This window comes from Elephas maximus, chromosome 15 (assembly GCF_024166365.1).
Source record: "Elephas maximus indicus isolate mEleMax1 chromosome 15, mEleMax1 primary haplotype, whole genome shotgun sequence".
NCBI lineage: Eukaryota > Metazoa > Chordata > Mammalia > Proboscidea > Elephantidae > Elephas > Elephas maximus.
This window is the reverse complement of record NC_064833.1, coordinates 1,538,961-1,559,237: the sequence shown is the minus strand read 5'-3', so window position 1 is coordinate 1,559,237 and position 20,277 is coordinate 1,538,961. Positions and strand designations below refer to the sequence as shown.

General features: G+C 58.7%; 1 protein-coding gene across 1 annotated transcript; it reads right to left on the bottom strand.

The window, feature by feature from the left end:
- Nucleotides 1–13,484: 13,484 nt before the first annotated feature.
- On the bottom strand, nt 13,485–14,594 carry MAFA (MAF bZIP transcription factor A). The gene has a single exon (XM_049854534.1). It carries the CDS (start codon nt 14,592–14,594, stop codon nt 13,539–13,541), a length of 1,056 nt encoding a protein of 351 aa, XP_049710491.1. The 3' UTR covers nt 13,485–13,538.
- Nucleotides 14,595–20,277: the final 5,683 nt, after the last annotated feature.

Sequence of the window (20,277 nt, the reverse complement as noted above, 5' to 3'; positions counted from 1 at the left end):
TTAAATTTCCATTTTGTTTGAGTTTCTGTTTATTTTGGCTCTCTGTTACCTGTGCCTACATTGCTCATTTGTCTGAGTTGCAGGGTTTGCAATCAGGGCATTACTGAGCCTCAGGCCCACATTCAAAGGTGAGCGAGGGCACAGTTCTTGTCACAGAGATTCAAGGTGGACAGGCATCCTCATCACACTCCTTCACTGTCTTCAAGAAAGGGGGGCCCGGGGGGAGGAGGTGGGGCTGAACTTCCTGCCCCACTCTCTCCCCACTCTGGTGGCCACTACCTGTGAGAGCAACTGGGCCTGGCCCGGGGGTTTCCATAAGTGCCTTTCCAGGTAAGAGTGATTAAACATCTTTTTTCGTTTGTTTGTTTCTTTTTTTTTTTTTTTAATAATTTTTATTGTGCTTTAAGTGAAAGTTTACAAATCAAGTCAGTCTCTCACACAAAAACCCATATACACCTTGCTACACACTCCCAATTACTCTACCCCTAATGAGACAGCCCATTCTCTCCCTCCACTCTCTCTTTTCGTGTCCATTTCGCCAGCTTCTAACCCCCTCCACCCTCTCATCTCCCCTCCAGGTAGGAGATGCCAACATAGTCTCAAGTGTCCACCTGATCCAAGAAGTTCACTCCTTACCAGCATCCCTCTCCAACCCATTGTCCAGTCCAATCCATGTCTGAAGAGTTGGCTTCAGGAATGGTTCCTGTCCTGGGCCAACAGAAGGTCTGGGGGCCGTGACCACCAGTGTCCTTCTAGTCTAACTCAGACCATTAAGTCTGGTCTTATGAGAATTTGGGATCTGCATCCCACTGCTCTCCTGCTCCCTCAGGGGTTCTTTGTTGTGTTCCCTGTCAGGGCAGTCATCCGTTGTAGCTGGGCACCATCTAGTTCTTCTGGTCTCAGGATGATGTAGTCTCTGGTTCATGTGGCCCTTTCTGTCTCTTGGGCTCGTAATCACCTTGTGTCCTTGGTGTTCTTCATTCTCCTTTGATCCAGGTGGGTTGGGCCAATTGATGCATCTTAGATGGCTGCTTGCTAGCGTTTAAGACCCCAGACGCCACTCTTCAAAGTGGGATGCAGAATGTTTTGTTAACAGATTTTATTATGCCAATTGACTTAGATGTCCCCTGAAACCATGGTCCCCAGACCCCTGCCCCTGCTATGCTGGCCTTCAAAGTGTTCAGTTTATTCAGGGAACTTCTTTGCTTTTGGTTTAGTCCAGTTGTGCTGACCTCTCCTATATTGTGTGTTGTCTTTCCCTTCACCTAAAGTAGTTCTTATCTACTGTCCAATTAGTGAATGCCCCTCTCTTCCCCTCCCCCCTCCCCCTTCTTGTAACCACAAAAGAATATCTTCTTCTCAGTTTAAACTATTTCTCAAGTTCTTATAATAGTGGTCTTATACAATATTTGTCCTTTTGCAACTAATTTGACTATGAGTCAGAATCGACTCGACAGCACTGGGTTGGTGGGTTTTAATTTCACTCAGCATAATGCCTTCCAGGTTCCTCCATGTTATGAAATGTTTCACAGATTCCTCACTGTTCTTTATCGATGCGTAGTATTCCATTGTGTGAATATACCATAATTTATTTATCCATTCATCCGTTGATGGACACCTTGGTTGCCTCCATCTTTTTGCTATTGTAAACAGTGCTGCAGTGAACATGGGTGTGCATATATCTGTTCGTGTAAAGGCTCTTATTTCTCTAGGATGTATTGCAAGGAGTGGAATTGCTGGATTGTATGGTAGTTCTATTTCTAGCTTTTTAAGGAAGTGCCAAATCGATTTCCAAAGTGGTTGTACCATTTGACATTCCCACCAGCAGTGTAGAAGTGTTCCAATCTCTCCACAGCCTCTCCAACATTTATTATAATTTCTTCCTTATTTATGTAATTCATTTTCAATTTATTTAATGTGTGTGGGGAAGAGTTAACGGCTTTTCACATTCTTACAGAAGTTATTCCCCTCTTGCACGTGACTTCCTAGGACAGAATCTTGCTCCACCTCTCAGTCCCCACCCCAGTGAGCTTCTAAATCAGTCTCATCCTGATGGTGGAGGGGGAACATGACAGTCCCTGTGAACAATCCCTGGTGCCCAGGTCTGGACGGGGCAAAGCTGAGCTGGGGCCCTGCCCATGGCTCCTCCTTACCGGCTCCCCTCGCTCACTGGGGCCAGGAGTCCCAAGGCACAGCTCCCACCGTGATGGGTCCGATCTCTACCGTCTGCAAGGACCCCAGACTTGGCAAAGATGTCTCTGGTCATGGAATGCAGGCATCCCACCCTTTCATACCCTGTCCTGGTGCACCTGGAGAGGCATATCCGCTCCACGCCCTTCTCTCCGTACAGAGCCTCCTCTTCCAGGAAGCCTTCCCAGACTGACAAGGGACATGTAGGGGGTTTCTGCACTTGTCCCTCCCAGGGTTTGTGTATGTGTGCATGTGTTCATGAGTGTGTGCATGTGTGTGTATGTGTACGTATGTTTGTTAGTGTGTGTTCATGTGTGTGTTTGTGAGTGTGTGTATGTGTGTGTTTGTGAGTGTGTGTGTGTTGGGTGGGGTAGGGGCCCTATTGTCTTTTTTTATAGACCACATCATTGAGCCCAAAGAGGTTACCTGCCCCTACGCTGGCTGCCAACTGGTGAGGGGCAAAGCTGGGCATGGGGTCAGCCTGACTCCAGCCCAGCGTGGCACCCCATCTGCTGCCTGGGTGCGTAGGGGTGAGTGGTACCCAGAAGCTGAGGGTCGCTCACTCTGGGGAAAGTGTCCACCCTGCCGGGCCAATGGGCTGCCCACTGCCCTCGCCCCCAAGAAGGGGGTACCAGAGCTGAGCTCAGCTGGGCCTTCAGGATCTCTCCCAGCTTGCCACCCCCAGGTGGAGCCTCTGCCCCAACACAGTGCCCTTGGCCTCTTCAAGGTACTAAACAGGAGCCCAAGCCCACACAGATATCCTGTGGGGCTTCCCTCCTGGGAGGCACCCAACCTGCCCAGGAGGCCTCCTTCTCAGCCTGGGGGCTGGCCAGGATGGCCGGATGGGTGCCTGGTCACCATGCAGGACGGAGGCTCCGGGCCATATTCAACCTCGCCTGACCCCAGGAGGCAGGCTATAGTGTCCCCAGGCCATAAAGGGACGGTCAACCTGTGTCCAGGTCTCACCTTGCAGTGGCAGCGTTGGACGCAGCTGGCCTGGGCTGGGCACAGCACCCCAAGGCCAGAGTGCTCTGAGATGATGGTGGGTCAGAGGACTTCATGGGTCCTGCCCTTGGCTCCCTAAGGAATAAGTCAGTGAGGTGTCCGCTCTGGCAGCTCCAACTGTGCCCTGCAGGTGTTACCTCAACTGCCCATCTGATCCTGGACAGCACGGGGAGGAAGGTTCTATTATTACAGCTCCCATTTTACAGCTGGGAAGACTGAGGGCTTGGAGCTTCTCTGACAGCACAGGGCAGGTACGTGAGGGAGAAATCACAGGTCTCGACTCCCTAGCCAGCCTGTCTCCCTGGACGGAGGCCATGGCCTCCCAGCTACTGCCTGTTTCCACCCAGAAGCAGGGGTTTCTGTCCTGCTCTGGCCCACAGAGGCTCCCAGCACACTCGGTGTGGCCCATGTGCCCTTATGTGATCTACCCTCATGCCTCCCACTGTCCTCCCTCCCTCTGCTCCTCTTCCCTCTCCCTGCTCCTCCTCCCTCTCCCTGCTTCTCCTCCCTCTCCCTGCTCCTCCTCCCTCCCCTGCTCCTCCTCCCTCCCCCTGCTCCTCTTCCCTCCCCCTGCTCCTCCTCCCTCCCCCTGCTCCTCCTCCCTCCCCCTGCTCCTCCTCCCTCCCCCTGCTCCTCCTCCCTCCCCCTGCTCCTCCTCCCTCCCCCTGCTCCTCCTCCCTCCCCCTGCTTCTCCTCCCTCCCCCTGCTCCTCCTCCCTCTCCCTGCTCCTCCTCCCTTCCCTCTGCTCCTCCTCCCTCTCCCTGCTTCTCCTCCCTCCCCCTGCTCCTCCTCCCTTCCCTCTGCTCCTCCTCCCTCCCCCTTGCTCCTCCTCTCTCCTCCTAACCCCTTGTCCTGCCTGTTCCTCTCACGGCTGCTCAGGTGCGGCCAGCCCTGAGTTACTCTATCCTTCATTTTGTTTTTTTTTTCACTTGTGCATCTTGCTGAGGGTCTCTTCTCCACAGAGCTGGGAGTCCCACACTCCACCCCTACCTGTGCCTGCCTGCCTGGGAGTAACAGGTCCCAGTGCTGCTGCCACGCATCCTGCGGCAACCAGCCAGAGCGTCTTACACACAGCAACACACGCGTCTGCAAGTGCCACCTCAACACCTTCCACCAAGCAAGCCTGCACCCACGCAACCCTCCACCCCACCCCACCCCAACCCCTCGCCTGTGAGGTACAGTCCCCACTGCAGGCCATGGGTGCAGAGGCAGGAGGACCTTGATCCACCTACGGCTCCCCTACATCCCTCTGTCCTCTCCTTCCTGCAGGATCCTCACCCTAAACCAGCCCCCCTCCCCATGTCTGCTCCCAGCCCTGCCACCAAACCACCATGTGGACCCATGAGGGCGTGGAGGCTTACTGGTGCCCAGACCCCTCACTGTGCCCAGAACTTGAGGGGATGGGGAGACACAGGGAGGCAGGAAGGAATGGATGTGGCCCCGCTAAGGACCTGCTTTCCCCCAGGATCTCATCTGTTCTCAGACCCTAGCAACTAATGTCTGTCTTAGCCTGCTGCTCTCATCCGCTCTGCCCCTCTGCTGAGAGCTCGTTGGCTTAGAGCCTCCACCTCGGCATGGAGCTGGGTTTGCTCCCAGGCCAGGGTGGCCTCCTTCCAAGCCCACTGCTGTGGCGACCAGCCATCACTGTGACCTGTGCTCCCTTCCAGGGTGAGTGCAGGGGCTGTGGGGTTCAGGGAAGGGCTCACGGAGAAGCTGGCGTTCTGAGAGTGAGTGGGAGTTGGTCAGTAGCTATAGGAAGAAGCTCCCAGGAGAGGCAACGTTGGTGCTGAGGTCAAAGGGCAAGGGCCAGATCCCAGAGCGAGCTCGGCTTGAGGGTACTTGGGAGTCACAGCGCTGCTCCGAGGAGACAGCAGCCCTCAACACGCAGGCGAGAGAGAGCAGCATCAGGGTGAAGGCCAGGCAGGCAGGTTGGGGCCGGGCAGCAGAGTCAGGGTGGGCCCAGGAAGGCCAGCTTTGTTCAGTCAGCCCGCCTCAGGGGAGACGTGGGCTACAGCCTGGAGGGCACCAGCTGCTCCCTGTGGCCTCTGCGTGTCAATCCTGAGGCTGTGGGCTGTCCCCACCTCGAGGTCTGGCATGTCTGTGGTGTAGCTGATGTGACTCCCCCTTGTAGGAATGAGAGGGCTGTGGCTGGTGGAGTGGTCCCTCACCTCTCCAGGGGCCCCAGTTAGTGAGCTTGGGCCCAAGGTCAAGAACCCAAGTGAGTGGGGCCTCTGGCCTGTGAGTTCCTGGTGGTGCCGCTGAGGAAAGCTATGATCGCCGGTGTCTGACTGGTCCGGCGCTGGAGTCAGGGAGGCCAGCACCGAGGCGGTGACAAGGCCCAGAGAAACGCCCGGTGGACAGCTGGGCAGGGATCCCGGAGGAGGCCGCCGAGAGCCCGGTTCTTCATGTCCCACCCCAGGGTGGTTGCAGGGGGTCCGGCGGCTCGCCTAAGTGTGAACATGGAGCAAATGCTCCCTGGCCAAGAAAGCTGCCTGCTTCCCTTGCCTCTCCTGCGGGCCGCCGGATAAAGGCGTCCTGCTGCGCCCCGCCTCTGCCGGAACCAGAATCTACATTTGAACAGGCCTGGGGCGCGCGCGCCTGCTCCGGTCCGGGAAGCCCTACTCCTGAACCTTCGGCTACCATCTCCTTCCCGGGGGCGAGGACCGGAGGCCAGAGAGCCTGGAGGCTTCCTGGAGGAGGAGAGGGGTGAGCGCCCGGAGGAGTGTGGGCGGGGCGGGTCCCCGGATCGCGGCCCGAAGTCCCGGCTCTTCGCGCCGCGCTCTGCTGGGCCTGCCCTTTCCCTCCCTCCCGGCGCTGTCTCCCCAGCCCTTCCCCTGCCCCGCCCTCGCTCGTCCACGGCCGCCGGCTAATTGGATGTGACAGCTCGAGCCCTCGGCAGCTGAGCGGTGTCACCGCGAATTAGGCAGGCGCTGAGCCCGCCAACAGCAAATTACTGTCACGGCTCCGCGGGCGCAGGAGTTGGAGTGCGCCTGTGTGTGCGCGCGTGGGAACCGCTGAGTGTGTGCATGTGTGAGCATGTGTGAGCATGTGTGTGCATGCCTGCATGTGTGAACTGCGCATGTGCGTCCGTAGCGTGTGTGCATGTGAGTCTGTGCAAGTGTGTACACGTGTGAGCTGTGTGTGTGCACATGAGTGTTTGCGTGTGTGAGGATGTGTGTGTCACGTAAACGTGTGTGTACAGGTGTGTGTGAGTGAGCTGGGAAGTGTGTGCCCACTTCTCCCAACGTCCCCCAGCTGGCTGTCCCCACTCGCTGGAGCATGCTTTCTGGATCCCTGGGGTGGGGGGGGGTCCCCAGCTCCCCACCCAGCTGACCTTCTGTTCCCATTCCACCGCCCCCCCCACCAGCTGACGGCCTCTCACAGCACTCCAGCCCACTGCCCTAGTGGTCACAGCCGTGGCCCTATCATGGGCTTGGCTGGTGCCTTGCCCTCCCCATTACCCTCCCCAGATGAGTTCCAGGCTCTAAATGTTTTCTCTGTGAGACTCAGCCAGGTGACTCCCCCTCAGGCTCCTTCTGGGTGGGCAGCACCACCCACCCCTACACCCAATGACACTTGCAACCTGGACTTCCAACTTGACCGACCCCATCCCTCTTCCCCCAGCCTTCCCACTGAAGGGCCAGCACCTCATCCTAACTGGGCCCTAAGCCCTGGACTCACACCCTCCACATTTGACCCACAGGCAAACCCCAGCCCCACCTCCAAGGACACCCTGAAGTGGCTGCCCCCACCCTGCACCCCCACCCTGCCCAGTCTTCTTCCTCCTCCACCCCACGCAATGTGGGCGACATTGCCACAGTGGGACTGCCCTTATCTGTCCCTCCACGACCCCAACCCCATAACCCACATCCACCGCTGTTCCACCTGCTCTCCCTGTCCCAGCTTGCTCTCACACCCCCCCAAAGTCCCGTGGCCCCCTCCCCACCCCCCACCCTCACTCCTCAGCTCCCCCTCCCCACCTCCTCTGACCCTGGGCCCCTGTGCTGGGCTGACAGGTTCCTTCTCCAAACAGAAAGGCCTGGGGCAGCTGCTGGCTTGATCAGTCCTGCTCACAGCCATGTTCCCACCTCCCTAGCACACAGTAGGTGCCTAATCAATATTCCTGAATGCATGAATCCCCTCCCAGGGGCCAGTCAGGCTTTTCTCTGGATCCAGGGACAGAGAGCTTGGGGGGGATCCAGTGGGGGCTGGGGATGGCTGGGCTTGAAGCAGGGAGAGCAAGAGCACTCTGTAATCCCCAGTTCCAGCCAGGCCTCCCTTTTGCCCAGCGCCACCCCCCAGCCTCCCTGGATGGTGGCTCCATGGCCTGGAATTGCTGACCAGGCAGCTGGAGCCAGGCAAGCCTGCGCCAGGGAGAGGGCAGGGGTGGGCACACCAGACTGTTGCCCCTTCCTTGCCCCCACTGTCCCCTCAAGTCCCGGAGGGCAGCCTGTCATCTCCATGGCCAGCTTGAAGCCCCACTTGTCCCCTTCCTGTGGGGCCTGAGGATACTTTGGCCCCACTTGGCCCCAGCCTCAGAGACAGCTATAAAAAGGAGGTGGGGAGGGGGTGCCACCGACACTGCTCTGCTGCCAGAGGGGGATGACAGAGTCTGGGGGCTGCAGGCTGCAGACAGAAGTGAGGGTGTCCCCATAAGGAGCAGCTGCCTGGGCCTGGAGGAGGGCCGGCAAGGGCCAGGGCTGGGGAAGGAGCCGGGCTTGCCCCTGGCTGAACTGCACCCCAGTTCCCCAGACCTGGCCACCCCACAATGCCCCCAGCTCTTCCAGGGCCAGGCCGAGTGCTGAGCCCCCCTCACCCCACAGCCTCCTAGGTTGGGTCACCTGGATCACTGATGTTGCTGGAGGACTGGGCACGTGGGGCAGCTGCACTCCCTCTGTGTGAGGGGCAGGGGTCTTCAGGCCTGGCCAAATGGGGCCCTACTAGGCTCCTCAGCACCTGGGCTGGAGGTGCTGGGGGGTGGCTGGTAGGGAAAGACACTGGTGGAGCCGGGACGAGGTTGTCCTTCCCTCGATGGGGGTGGCCCACAGCAGATGCCCTGGGCAGTGGTGGGGGTGGCAGCCTCCCTGGGCTGGGAGCTGGGGTGGCCTTGCAGGTGCTGCTGGAGGTGAGTATCCCTGCCTGCCCCTCGCTTGTAAGCACCTCAAGCCCCCACACAAGTAGAGGAGGTACAAGTGTGGAGTGACCGCCATGCTGGACGGGCAGGCAGGGCCGCTGCAGCTGAGGCCCCTGCACAAGAGACTGTGTGTGCGAGACAGTGTGTGTATGTGTGGGAGTGTGTGTGTGAGGGTATGTGTGTGCATGAGGGCATGTGTGAGGTGTGTGTGTGAGAGTGTGTGTGTGCATGAGGGCGTGTGTGAGGTGTGTGTGTGAGGTGTGTGCGTGTGTGAGGGCGTGTATATGAGGGCGTGTGTGAGGGTGTGTGTGGGAGTGTGTGTGAGGGTGTGTGTGTGTGTGAAAGACTTGCGAGGGTGTGAGAGTGTTGCAAGTGTGTGTGTGTGTGAGAGAGAGTATGTGTGTCCATATGTGCAGGCCCGATGGCCCATGGTGTCCGTGACTGCTCTGATCTCCCCCAGGCCCCACTCAGTCACAGGTCTGTGCACCCCACAACCCCATAGGGCAACCTCATAGTCTTCCCCTGCAATCAGTGAGGGAGACTCCCAGGTGGAATATCTCTGCTCTGCTGGACCCAGCTCGAGCCCCTGGGAAGGTAAGGGTCCCCACACCACCAGGTTGCCCCATCTGCTCAGAGAGGCATCCCAGCAACCGGGTTAGCACTACATGCCCCAAGCCGCAAGGCCCGATATCCTTTCTCCAGGCCATTGCCGGAGCTCTGGGTACCGCTGCACCTGGTACAGGTGGTTCATCGTAGGTGCTGGTAGACGCAGGACTTAGGGAGGGGTAGACCCAGTGGTCACGTCCTTCCTAGAGAGCCGGCAGGCGGGCGAGGCCAGGGTGGGGTCGGGGCAGTAGCCCAGGTCCCAGTGGTTCCTCTGGAGCCTCCAGCTCAGCTCCAGCAAGAAGGTGAATGGAAGGTATAGGATGACCCCAGGGCCGAGGTGCTGGGGGGTCCCCACCCCTGCAGGATCACCGAGTCTAGGGGGTGCCATCACCACCACCCCCCTTGTGACACCTAGGCAGGGAGAGCTGGCTGCCCCTTCCGGGGCTGGCTGTGCTCAGGGTCCAACACAGCGGTCAGCCCTGCCCCAGGCCCAGCGTCTGCAGCACTGCCCTCCAGCTCTCCCTCAGCCTGTGGTCCACGTGACTCTGAATCAGATACCACAGGGCTGCCACTGCTCCCAACAGCCACGCAGTCACAGACACACACCCACACGTGCAGACACACGGACAGAGATATACAGGCATACACACAGGCACACACACACCCCCCCCCGCACACACAGACACACAGAAACACACAGACACATGGACAGACATAGAGACTCATAGATATACACAGACACAGACAGACCTACACACCCACACACACAGACACACAGATGAACACTCAGACACACATGCACATAGGCATACAGATACACCCACACAGACACACACATGTTCACACATGCAGATACCCAGACACACACGCACACACACGCACATCCACATACATAGATGCACAGAAGACACAGATACCCACACACGCCCACACACGGACACACAAGCACACACACAAATATAGACACATCCAGATGCCCGCAGGCCTTCAGTACCCCGTGGACCCCTGCTGCTTTCGCAGGCCCAGGTGTGGTGGGGTTCCCAGGACTCCAAGTCTCACACCGGCCCCCCATGAACCCCCAGGCAGGACAGCTAGAGCTGCTGCCCGTGGCCCTGGGGGCGTCTGGCACAGCACCCCCTCCCCGTCCCCAGCCAGACCAAGAGCGGTGGCCACTGGCTGGGCAGCCCTGTCAGTGGGGACACATGTCCCGGGAGAGACCTCCTGAGAAAGCAGCGCCCCCCCCCCCGGGGAGCCTGGGTGGGCCGGGATTGGGGTTCCTGGCCATGAGAACTGCTGGCTCACTGGCGGGAGCCGGGGCCAGGCTGCTGGCAGGAGGGTGGGGCAGAGCGCTGGGCCCCATGGCAGTATCGAGGCAGCACCCAGCTGGCATGGATGAGGAGGGCTGAAGACACTCTCCATAAATGGGCTGCTTTTCCCCATAGGAAGGCAGGGGGCAGGGCTGGGTGGGGGCAGCCACCCAGGTCCAGGTAGTCCCTTGGGAGACTGCAGCCCAGCTTCATTGGAAGGGCCGGCTGCGGGTTGGCGGAGACGGGGCATGAGCTGGAGACCAAGGAGCTGGGATGCTTTTTAGCAAAAGTCTAAGCACAAAAACGAGCTACTCTCCTGCCCAATAATGTCCGTGTTTCCCAGGTTTTCTGTGGTTCTTTTATCCAAGGGGAAAACCAGACAGGAAAGCTTTTGAAAGCAAAATCACACCCAGCCCCGCGGCAGCTCCAGCAGTTTCACCCGGCTCACTACAGACAGCCCCGCGCTTCGGCCCACCCGGGACTCGGGCTCCTCGAAGCCCCCAGCGCCCCAGGTCCTTGTCCAGGCCCCTGTGCCAGCTGGGGCTGCCTGAAAGCTGGGTGCATCGGGCCCGGTGTGGAGGGAGGCCCTGCGGTGAGCCTCAGCTCTCTCCCAAACCAAAAATTCAAAACCAAATCCAGAGCCAACGAGTTGATTCCGACTCATAGCGACCCTGTCAGACAGGGTAGAACTGCCCCTATGGAGTTTCCAAGGAGCCCCTGGTGGATTCAAACTGCCAACCGTTTGGTTAGCAGCCATAGCTCTTAACCACTACGCCACCAGGGTTTCCAGCTTTCTCACAGCCCTCCCTAAGAAAGCCACCCAGGCCTCCAGTGGCCCCGGTTCCTGACCCTGCCAGGAAAAACTCCACTCAGTGGGCTCCCAGAAAGAAGGAGAGTCCAGGCCCCTCTGCTCAGGACTCAGCAAAGAAGGTGCTGTAAAAACAAGCCCAGCTCACGCTTGGGTCCGGGCCTCAGCGGCTGAGACACCGTGGTCTCGGACAGAGCGGGGGGCCAGGACAGCTCCCGGCGGGCTCCCCCTGTCCCCTGGCGCCTTGTCTCCGGACTGTTCCCTTCACGTCTCCACCCAACTTCTCTCCCACAAGCAACTCAGCAGCTCGCTCCCCTCCTGGGTTTGGGATTTTGCTCAAACCCCTACGAAGACTCAACCTACTTGCTCTTTTATTCTTAAGGGAAGAGAGAGAAAAAAGAAATCAGAGAGACAGACGAGACAGGAAGAAGAAAAACACCTGGAGGGGTGGCGGCAGGGACAGAGGCGGAACCGCCCTCATCTGCCCGTTTTTCAGTAAAACCTAGTAAAAAACCTAGTGCCGTCTAGTCGGAACGTAAAACGAACTCGGCGACTTGCGGCTGAGCGCCCAGGGTCCCGGCCCGATCAGGAAGCAGCGCAGTGCTCCGCGCGGAGAAAGCTGCCGCCGGTTATTTTCCGAGGAGGCCCTCGTAGGCCGGAAATCACTCTCTCTCCAAATTTGCAAACCACGAGCCGCGTCCACGGAGGGCAGTCAACTAAAAGCCCATCAACTCCCTAGGCCCTTGACGGTGATAGTGCCGGGGGCACCACCCGTCCACTCCGCGTCGGCGAGGAGGAAGACCCGAGGCTCAGAGGGCTGGGGGCCTTCTGGACTGTGGACGCACTGCACTGCACGTGGTCACCACCAAGGACAACCTCGTCCCAAGCGGGAGCTAGTGGCCGTCCCAGGGCTGCAACCACCAGAGCTCGGTTCCCCTGGCCTCTCGGCACAGTCGCGGGAAGGGTGTTTCCCTGCGGAGGGAATCGCTGCCGCTGGCAGGCAACTGATTGACTCCTGTCTGTGTCCCCGGGGCAGGGCCCCCCGTCAGTCTCTCCCTGCTCAGTCCCTCCCCAGTGGGTTCTTCTTCTCCCTGCCGGGTTTCTCCGCAGCCCGGGGCGTTCACTCAGCGCTCAGGTCTGTCCCGGTTCAGAGGCCTCTTTTTCTTTCTATTCAGGGAGGAACATGGCAAAAAACGAAAGCCACAGACAAACCAGCCAGGTTCCAGCGACTTTTGGATCTAGACGGATTTATTTTGCTTGTACTTTTTTCCTTTCCTCAGTTTCGTAGCAAATGAAACAAGGACACAACAAAAACCAACAACAGAACAAAACTTGCAATGAGTTGGCGTGGTCTCCGGCTAGGAGCCGGCGGAGGACCCGGGAAGGGCTGGAGCTGGTGGGGCGGCCCAGAGCGGCTGCGGAAAATGGACTGCGCCCCAGAGCTCGCTTCCCACCGTCTCTCCTGGCTAGTCCAAAAGTGATCGAACTGTAGGAAAAAAAAAAAAAAAATCCCACAGAAGGAAACACAATTTAAATTAAAATAAAAACGCTTAATCGCCCTACTCCCACGCAGAACCCTCCTCTTTAAAATTGTTTCTGCTAGAAATACTGCGGTGACTTTTTTTCTTCCACTTCTCTTGAAGGCTAAAATAAGACGTTTCCCCGGGAGTCACAGATACGACCTGGTGCACAGAGAAATAGCACCGCGGAATCCCGCCCAAGCCGCGCGCGGCCCCCTCTCCTCGTGGAGCATAGTCGGGCAGCAGGGCCCAGCGCGGGTAGGTGGGCTCCTCAGCTTCATCTCTAGGACAGGCCAGTAGCAGGGTGGGGGGCAGGCGGGCAGGCAGTGGCCGGGCCCCTCCGAGCGAGCAACACATGCTGGGACAGGCGGACCTCGGGGGACCCAGCAGGGAAAGAAGGGGGCTCCAGGGACTTCTTTTCTAATCGCCGAGCAAAATAAATATAAATAACTCCGAAAATAAGATCACTTTAAAAGGGAGGGGGGGCGGCTAAAAACGGGCAAGGGAGAGAGAAGGAGGAGGAGGGCGGCAGGCAGAGGCTGCCCGGGAAGGGGGGCGGCGCAGCCCCTCTCGGCGGGCAGGGGCGAAGGTCGGAACGGAGAGCCACGATAGACATATGTACAAGTGTACGCCTTTAAGTAAGTAAGACCTGGCTCGAGTTTCCTTGAAAATCACCGTTCTCTGTGCGCAGAGGAATTGTAGCGACATCACCACGAGTCCGGGAAGATGCGCGGCCCCCGGCCGGGCAGCGAAGAGGCCGCGCGGCGGGAAGGGGCCTCCAGTCCGGGGCCGGCCGCTTGCGGACTTTGCGGCGAGGCGCGCGCAGGCTGGCCGCGGCTGGAGGCGGCTGGGGGCACGGCGGGGACGCGGGCGGCCCGGCCAGGAGGCCCCGGCGCGCAGGGGCCTTGCGTCGACGTTCTGGGCGGGGTGTCCAAGCCGGTCCCCGGCCGCAGCAAGGGCGCGGGCGCTCACAGGAAGAAGTCTGGCGCGCCCTTGGCCCCGCCCGGGCCGGCCTGCGGCGGCGAGGACTCCCGCGGAAAGCCGGCTGCGCCCGCGCCCCCTGGACCACCCCGGCCCGCCAGCTTCTCGTATTTCTCCTTGTACAGGTCCCGCTCCTTGGCTAGGCGCCCCACCTCCAGCTTCAGCTGCTCCACCTGGCTCTGGAGCTGGCACTTCTCGCTCTCCAGAATGTGCCGCTGCTGCACCCGCTTGAAGCGGCACGACTGCGCGTAGCCGCGGTTCTTGAGCGTGCGCCGCTTCTGCTTCAGTCGGATCACCTCCTCCTTGCTGAAGCCGCGAAGCTGCCTGTTCAGCTCGCGCACAGACATGGACACCAGCTGGTCGTCGGAGAAGCGCTCCTCCAGCCGCACGTGGTGGCCCGCGCCGCCGCCGCCGTGGCCCGCGCCTCCGTGGTGGTGGTGGTGCGCGGCGTGGTGGTGGTGCGCGGCGTGGTGGTGGTGCGCGCCGTGGTGGTGGCCGGCACCCATGTCGTCCGAGCCGCTGCTGCCGCCGCCCGCGAAGCCCTGGCTCCGGAAGGCCTCGTAGGCCGCGGCGGCCGCCGGGTGGTGCGCGCCGTGGTGCGCGCCGTGGTGGCCGCTGCCGATGAGTGCCTCCACGGCGTCCTCGGGCGTCAGGTTGAGCGCCTCGGGGTTCAGGTGGTGCTGGTAGCCGCTCATCCAGTAAAGATCTTCCAGCGCCGGCTTCCCCGCGGCGCCCCCGACGGCGCCGGGGCCCCCGCTCGGCGGCCCGGGGGGACCCCCGGCCTGCGCCGCGCCGCCACCGCCTCCCGCGCCGCCGCCGGTGCCCGGGCTGGGCGCGCAGAAGCTGGGCGAGGAGGGCACGGAGGAGCAGGGCGTGCTGAGAGGCGTCGAGGAAAGCGATCCGGGGGGCAGGCGGTGGCAGAAGCGCTCGGCCTCGGGCGGCTCCTTCTTCACCTCGAACTTCATCAGGTCGAAGTCGTTGACGTACTCAATGGCCAGCGGGCTGCTGGGCAGCTCGGCGCCCATCGCCAGCTCCGCGGCCATCGCCCGGGGCCCCGCCCGGCTGCGCGCCGACGGGCGGCGGGGGGAGCCGCGGGCCTCTCCCCCCTCGCTCCCCGCGGACGGCGGGCCCGGCGGGGGTGCCTGCGGCCGGCGGGGCCGAGGGGCGCGAGGGGAAGCTCCACTAGCCCGGCGGCGCGCCCACGACCGAGCTCCGGCCGCGGCCCGTCTCCTCCTCCGGGCCCGCCCGCTCCCCCCGCCCCCCGCGGCCGGCTCCCGGCGCCCTGCGCGCCCCTTTATAGAGCCGGGCAGCCGGGCCCGCCTTCCCGGGAGGGAGTGCGCGCCCCCGGGCCAATCGGAGCCCCGGGCCCGCCTCCCTCATTTGCCTATCCCCGTGGCAACAGCGGAGCCCAGCTGTCAATCTCCAGCGGGAACGGCTGTGGGGAGGGGTGCGGACCCGCGGGCGCGCGGAGGGGGCAGGGCCCTCTGGTGGCCGCCGCGGGGGACTGCACGTGCCGAGGGTCGCGCCGGGGGGCCAGGGGCGGACCCGCCCGCGGCCCCCGGGGTCCTCGCGCCGGCGACGGGGCGGCCCGAGAGTCCGGGCAGGAGGAGGGCCTGTCCGGGGACCCCGTCGGGGCCCGGCCGTCTGCCCCCCGAGGCAGTGAGCACGGAGCCCCCTGCCCGCCAGGGTCTCGCCCGGACGGCGCAGCGCCCGGACCTCCGGGGTCCCGGCCCGGTGACACCGCTCGGAGCCCCGGACGGACGGCTGCGCGCTGGGCTGCCGGTTGCTTTTACCCCGCGGTTCAGGCGGGTTCAGAGGTCCGGCCGACAAAGTTGCTGGCACCTTCGGGCGCGGAAGCCATCGGTGGTCGGGACCCGAGCAAGGCCCGAGGGAGGTGGGCGGGGGGACAGGCCCGGGGAGGGGGGCGGCGACAGAGGGGCGAGGGACCCTCGGGGAAGGATCAGGGATCGACGATCCACTGCGGGGGGGCGAGGGCTGCCACGCCGGCCCCGCTTAGGAACCCCGTCCCTCAGCTGTCCGCCGCGTGGTCTGGACACGGGGTATAGGTAACAGGTGGCCGTGTCTTCCAGCTGCTGGGAGGGAGCCTCACAAGGCCAGTCTATAGGTGCGTCAGGGCGTCAGGGAGGAAGGCTAGAACCGGTAGCTGGCTGGAGCCTGCAGAGATCCGACCACCTGGCCGGACCACACGGGGGCAGAGAGGGGACATGCCAGGGGTGCCTGCTGCAAGAGGGTCCGGATTGAGTCTAGTTTTTCTTCCAGTCCTCTGTATTGTGGGTATATGGCTTTGACACTTAAAAATTAAATCATAACTACAGCTCTGAGGCACAGGGCAGACTAGAAGGATGGTGGGGAGTGTCCTGGAGAGCCTAGCCAGGGCCTGGAGGGTTCTTGTGGCAGCCTGTACACTGTCCCCCCAGGAATGGCTTTCATAATTAGGAAATGCCCTTCAGCCAGGAGCGAACACCCAGCTGCTGAGACTTCCCCTGCTGTGGCCCAAGGCCCCAGTGTGCCAGGTGGGCTATCCACCCTCTACCTCCCCTCTTCCCCTTTGCCCCCCCCCATTTTTCTGGGCCTGGGGCTTGGGGGTCCAGGCCTCTCCCTGCAAGGTAGGGCCAGGGAGAGCAGAGGATCCATCACAGGGCCCCCCATCAGAGCCTGCCTGGGGAGGGAGGTTCCCTTGCCACCTCTCGTCTGTCCTGTCTGCATCCGGGTGTCCCTGAGCACCAGGGGTTCAGTTGGGGTCCAACCCCTGCTGAGATCTGCATTCTAACAAGTTCCCAGGTGAAGTTAATGCTGCTGGTTAGGGACCAATTCTGAGAGCAAACCAAAACCAAACCAAACCGCCAAGTCGACTCCAACTCATATGTTTTTCAAAATTTATCATACATAAAAATCACTGGGGATCTTGTTAAAATGTAGATTCGGATTCAGACTGTCTGGGGTGGATATACAAATTCTCAGCAGGGGTTTGAACCTGAATGAACAGGTTTGAAACCCTGCTGAGCACAGACCCCCCCATATCCCCTGGGCTGTGCCCAGACCCTAAGGTGGACCCTTAGAGTGGCGTTTCTCAAGTAGCGTTTCTCAAACCGTGCTCAGTGGAGGAACCCTAGTGGGGGATGTTGAACTTCAGGGCCACCATATGGGAAGTGTTGCTCCCCGCCCACCCCAGCGTTAAGCACACAGGCATCACTGCTGGCGTCTGGGCAGCTGTGTGGCTCAGCACTTCCCCACAGCCCCCTCCACAACTGAGGGAATTGAGGCTCACAGACGGCACCCATGACACCTCAGCTAGTGGCAGGATCCTGGCTCCATAGCCAAGTGTTGGGACCCCAGACCACACGCATTGCTGGGGGCCTGGGTTCCTGTTAAAGCCCCCAGTGTTTGGAGGGAGGTGCTGGGGGGTCTGAGGGCCTGAGTGGGAGCCTGAGCCCCGGGGGGCTCTCCAGGGATCCGATCAGCACCTCTGGGCCCTACATCAAGTGCACAGAGGGGTAGAACGGGAGGGGGGCAATGTCTTATGGACCAGGCCGGGGTTCGGCTGGAAATCCAGGAAGATCAGGCATCTTGTGGGGATGAAGGCACAGCCTGACCTCAGGCTCACACGAGGGGAAGGCTTCTGCGGCAGCAGACAGAGGCCCAGTGGCCAGCTGAGCTGGGACCCTCCTCACAGCTCTTGGCCTCAGGCTGAGGGTGCCAACCTGAGAGGAAGAGGAAGGCAGAAATGGCTAACACAGGGAGGCCTTGCAGACTCAGCCCTGACTGGCCAGGTCACCCACCCCAGGCCATCTCCCACTCCAAGCTCATCGGGAACAATTTCCCCCATATCTGGCCTCAGAGTGTGATGTTTGGAGATGCTGGGTCCCAAGCTACCCCGTGTCTTTCTCACCAGTCCCTTCCTCCCCTACTCTCTCACCCCTCTCTCCCTCCCTCCCTCACCCTCCTGAATTCACCCCCTCTCATTCAACCACACACATATTCATTTATTCACTCACTCACACACTTACCACTCATTGCTCCTTCACCCATTCATTCAGACCTTCACCTCCCCCCCCCCCCACAGCTCCCATGAGGGTGCACGGTACAGGGGTAAGCTGGTTGGGGGCATAGGGAAGTTCCGGGTTCTCCCCAGAGCAACCAGGAAGGGCTGGGCGCCACCCCTGGACTACCTCAGGCTCCAGGCCAAGCTGTCCAGGAATTCTCATGGCTAGCAGGCTTGTCCCTCAGCCCTGGTATGCCCCCAAAGCTTCAGGGACCCTTATGGGCTGGCCCAGGGTCCTCTGGGCACTTGGCTGCAGCCTGTCGCCCTTGTAGGCCTGTTGGGCCCCATCCCTGTCCTCTCTATCAGCGCTAGGGATGTATCTGAGCCCCCGGGCCTGTCTTAGTCATTTGACACTGCTGTAACAGTCAGTTTGTCATACTGTGGGGGCTTGTGTGTTGCTGTGATGCTGGAAGCTATGCCACAGGTATTCAGATACCAGCAGGGTCACCCATGGAGGACAGGTTTCAGCTGAGCTTCCAGACTAAGACAGACTAGGAAGAAGGACCCGGCAGTCTACTTCTGAAAAGCATTAGCCAGTGAAAACCTTATGAATAGCAGCGGAATACTGTCTGATATAGTGCTGGAAGATGAGCCCCCCAGGTTGGAAGGCACTCAAAAGATGGCCCGGGAAGAGCTGCCTCCTCAAAGTAGAGTCGACCTTAATGACATGGGTGGAGTAAAGCTTTCGGGACCTTCATTTGCTGATGTGGCACGACTCAAAATGAGAAGAAACAGCTGCAAACATCCATTAATAATCAGAACCTGGAATGTATGAAGTATGAATCTAGGAAAATTGGAAATCATCAAAAATGAAATGGAAAGCATAAACATCGATATCCTGGGCATTAGTGAGCTGAAAGGGACTGGTATTGGCCATTTTGAATTGGACAATCATATAGTCTACGTCAGAATCGACTCAAGGGCACTGGGTCACTGGGTTTTATAGTCTACTATGCTGGGAATGACAACTCGAAGAGGAATGGTGTTGCATTCATCATCAAAAAGAACGTTTCAAGATCTATTCTGAAGTACAACGCTGTCAGTGATAGGATAATATCCATATGCTTACAAGGAAGACCAGTTAATACTATTATTCAAATTTATGCACCAACCACTGGGGCCAAAGATGAAGAAATAGAAGTTTTTATCAGCTGCTGCAGTCTGAAATTGATCGAACATGCAATCAAGATGCATTGATAATTACTGGTGATTGGAATGCAAAAGTTGGAAACAAAGAAGGACCAGTAGTTGGAAAATACGGCCTTGGTGATAGAAATAATGCCAGAGATCGAATGATAGAATTTTGCAAGACCAACAACTTCTTCACTGCAGATACCTTTTTTCACCAACATAAACGCAACTATACACATGGACCTCGCCAGATGGAACATCAGAAATCAAATTGACTACATCTGTGGAAAGAGACGATGGAAAAGCTCAATATCATCAGTCAGAACAAGGCCAGGGGCCGACTGTGGAACAGACCATCAATTGCTCATATGCAAGTTCAAGCTGAAACTGAAGAAAATCAGAGCAAGTCCATGAAAGCCAAAATATGACCTTGAGTATATCCCACCTGAATTTAGAGACCATCTCAAGAATAGACTTGATGCATTGAACACTAGTAACCGAAGACCAGACGAGTTGTGGAATGACATCAAGGACATCATCCATGAAGAAAGCAAGAGGTCACTGAAAAGACAGGAAAGAAAGAAAAGACCAAGATGGATGTCAGAGGAGACTCTGAAACTTGCTCTTGAGCATCGAGCACCTAAAGCAAAAGGAGAAATTGATGAGGTAAAGGAACTGAACAGAGATTTCAAAGGGCCTCTTGAGAAGACAAAGTAAAGTATTATAATGACCCGTGCAAAGAGCTGGACATGGAAAACCAAAAGGGAAGAACACGCTCGGCATTTCTCAAGCTGAAAGAACTGAAGAATAAATTCAAGCCTTGAGTTGCAATAGTGAAGGATTCTATGGGGAAAATATTAAACGACGCAGGAAGCATCAAAAGAAGATGGAAGAAATACACAGAGTCATTATACCAAAAAGAATTAGTCAATATTCAACCATTTCAAGAGGTGGCATATGATCAGGAACCAATGGTACTGAAGGAAGAAGTCCAAGCTGCTCTGAAGGCATCGGCGAAAAACAAGGCTCCAGGAATTGATGGAAAATCAATTGAGATGTTTCAACAAACAGATGCAGCATTGGAGGTGCTCACTTGTCTATGCCAAGAAATATGGAAGGCAGCTTCTTGGCCAACTGACTGGAAGAGATCCATATTTATGCCTATTTCCAAGAAAGGTGATCCAACCAAATGTGGAAATTATAGAACAATATCATTAATATCACACATAAGCAAAATTCTCCTGAAGATCATTCAAAAACAGCTGCAGCAGTATATCGACAGGGAACTGTCAGAAATTCAGGCCAGTTTCAGAAGAGGACGTGGAACCAGGGATATCATTGCTGATGTCAGATGGATCCTGGCTGAAAGCAGAGAATACCAGAAGGATGTTTACCTGTGTTTTATTGACTATGCAAAGGCATTCGACTGTGTGGATTATAACAAACTATGGGTAACACTTCGAAGAATGGGAATTCCAGAACACTTAATTGTGCTCATGAGGAAACTTCATGTAGATCAAGAGGCAGTTGTT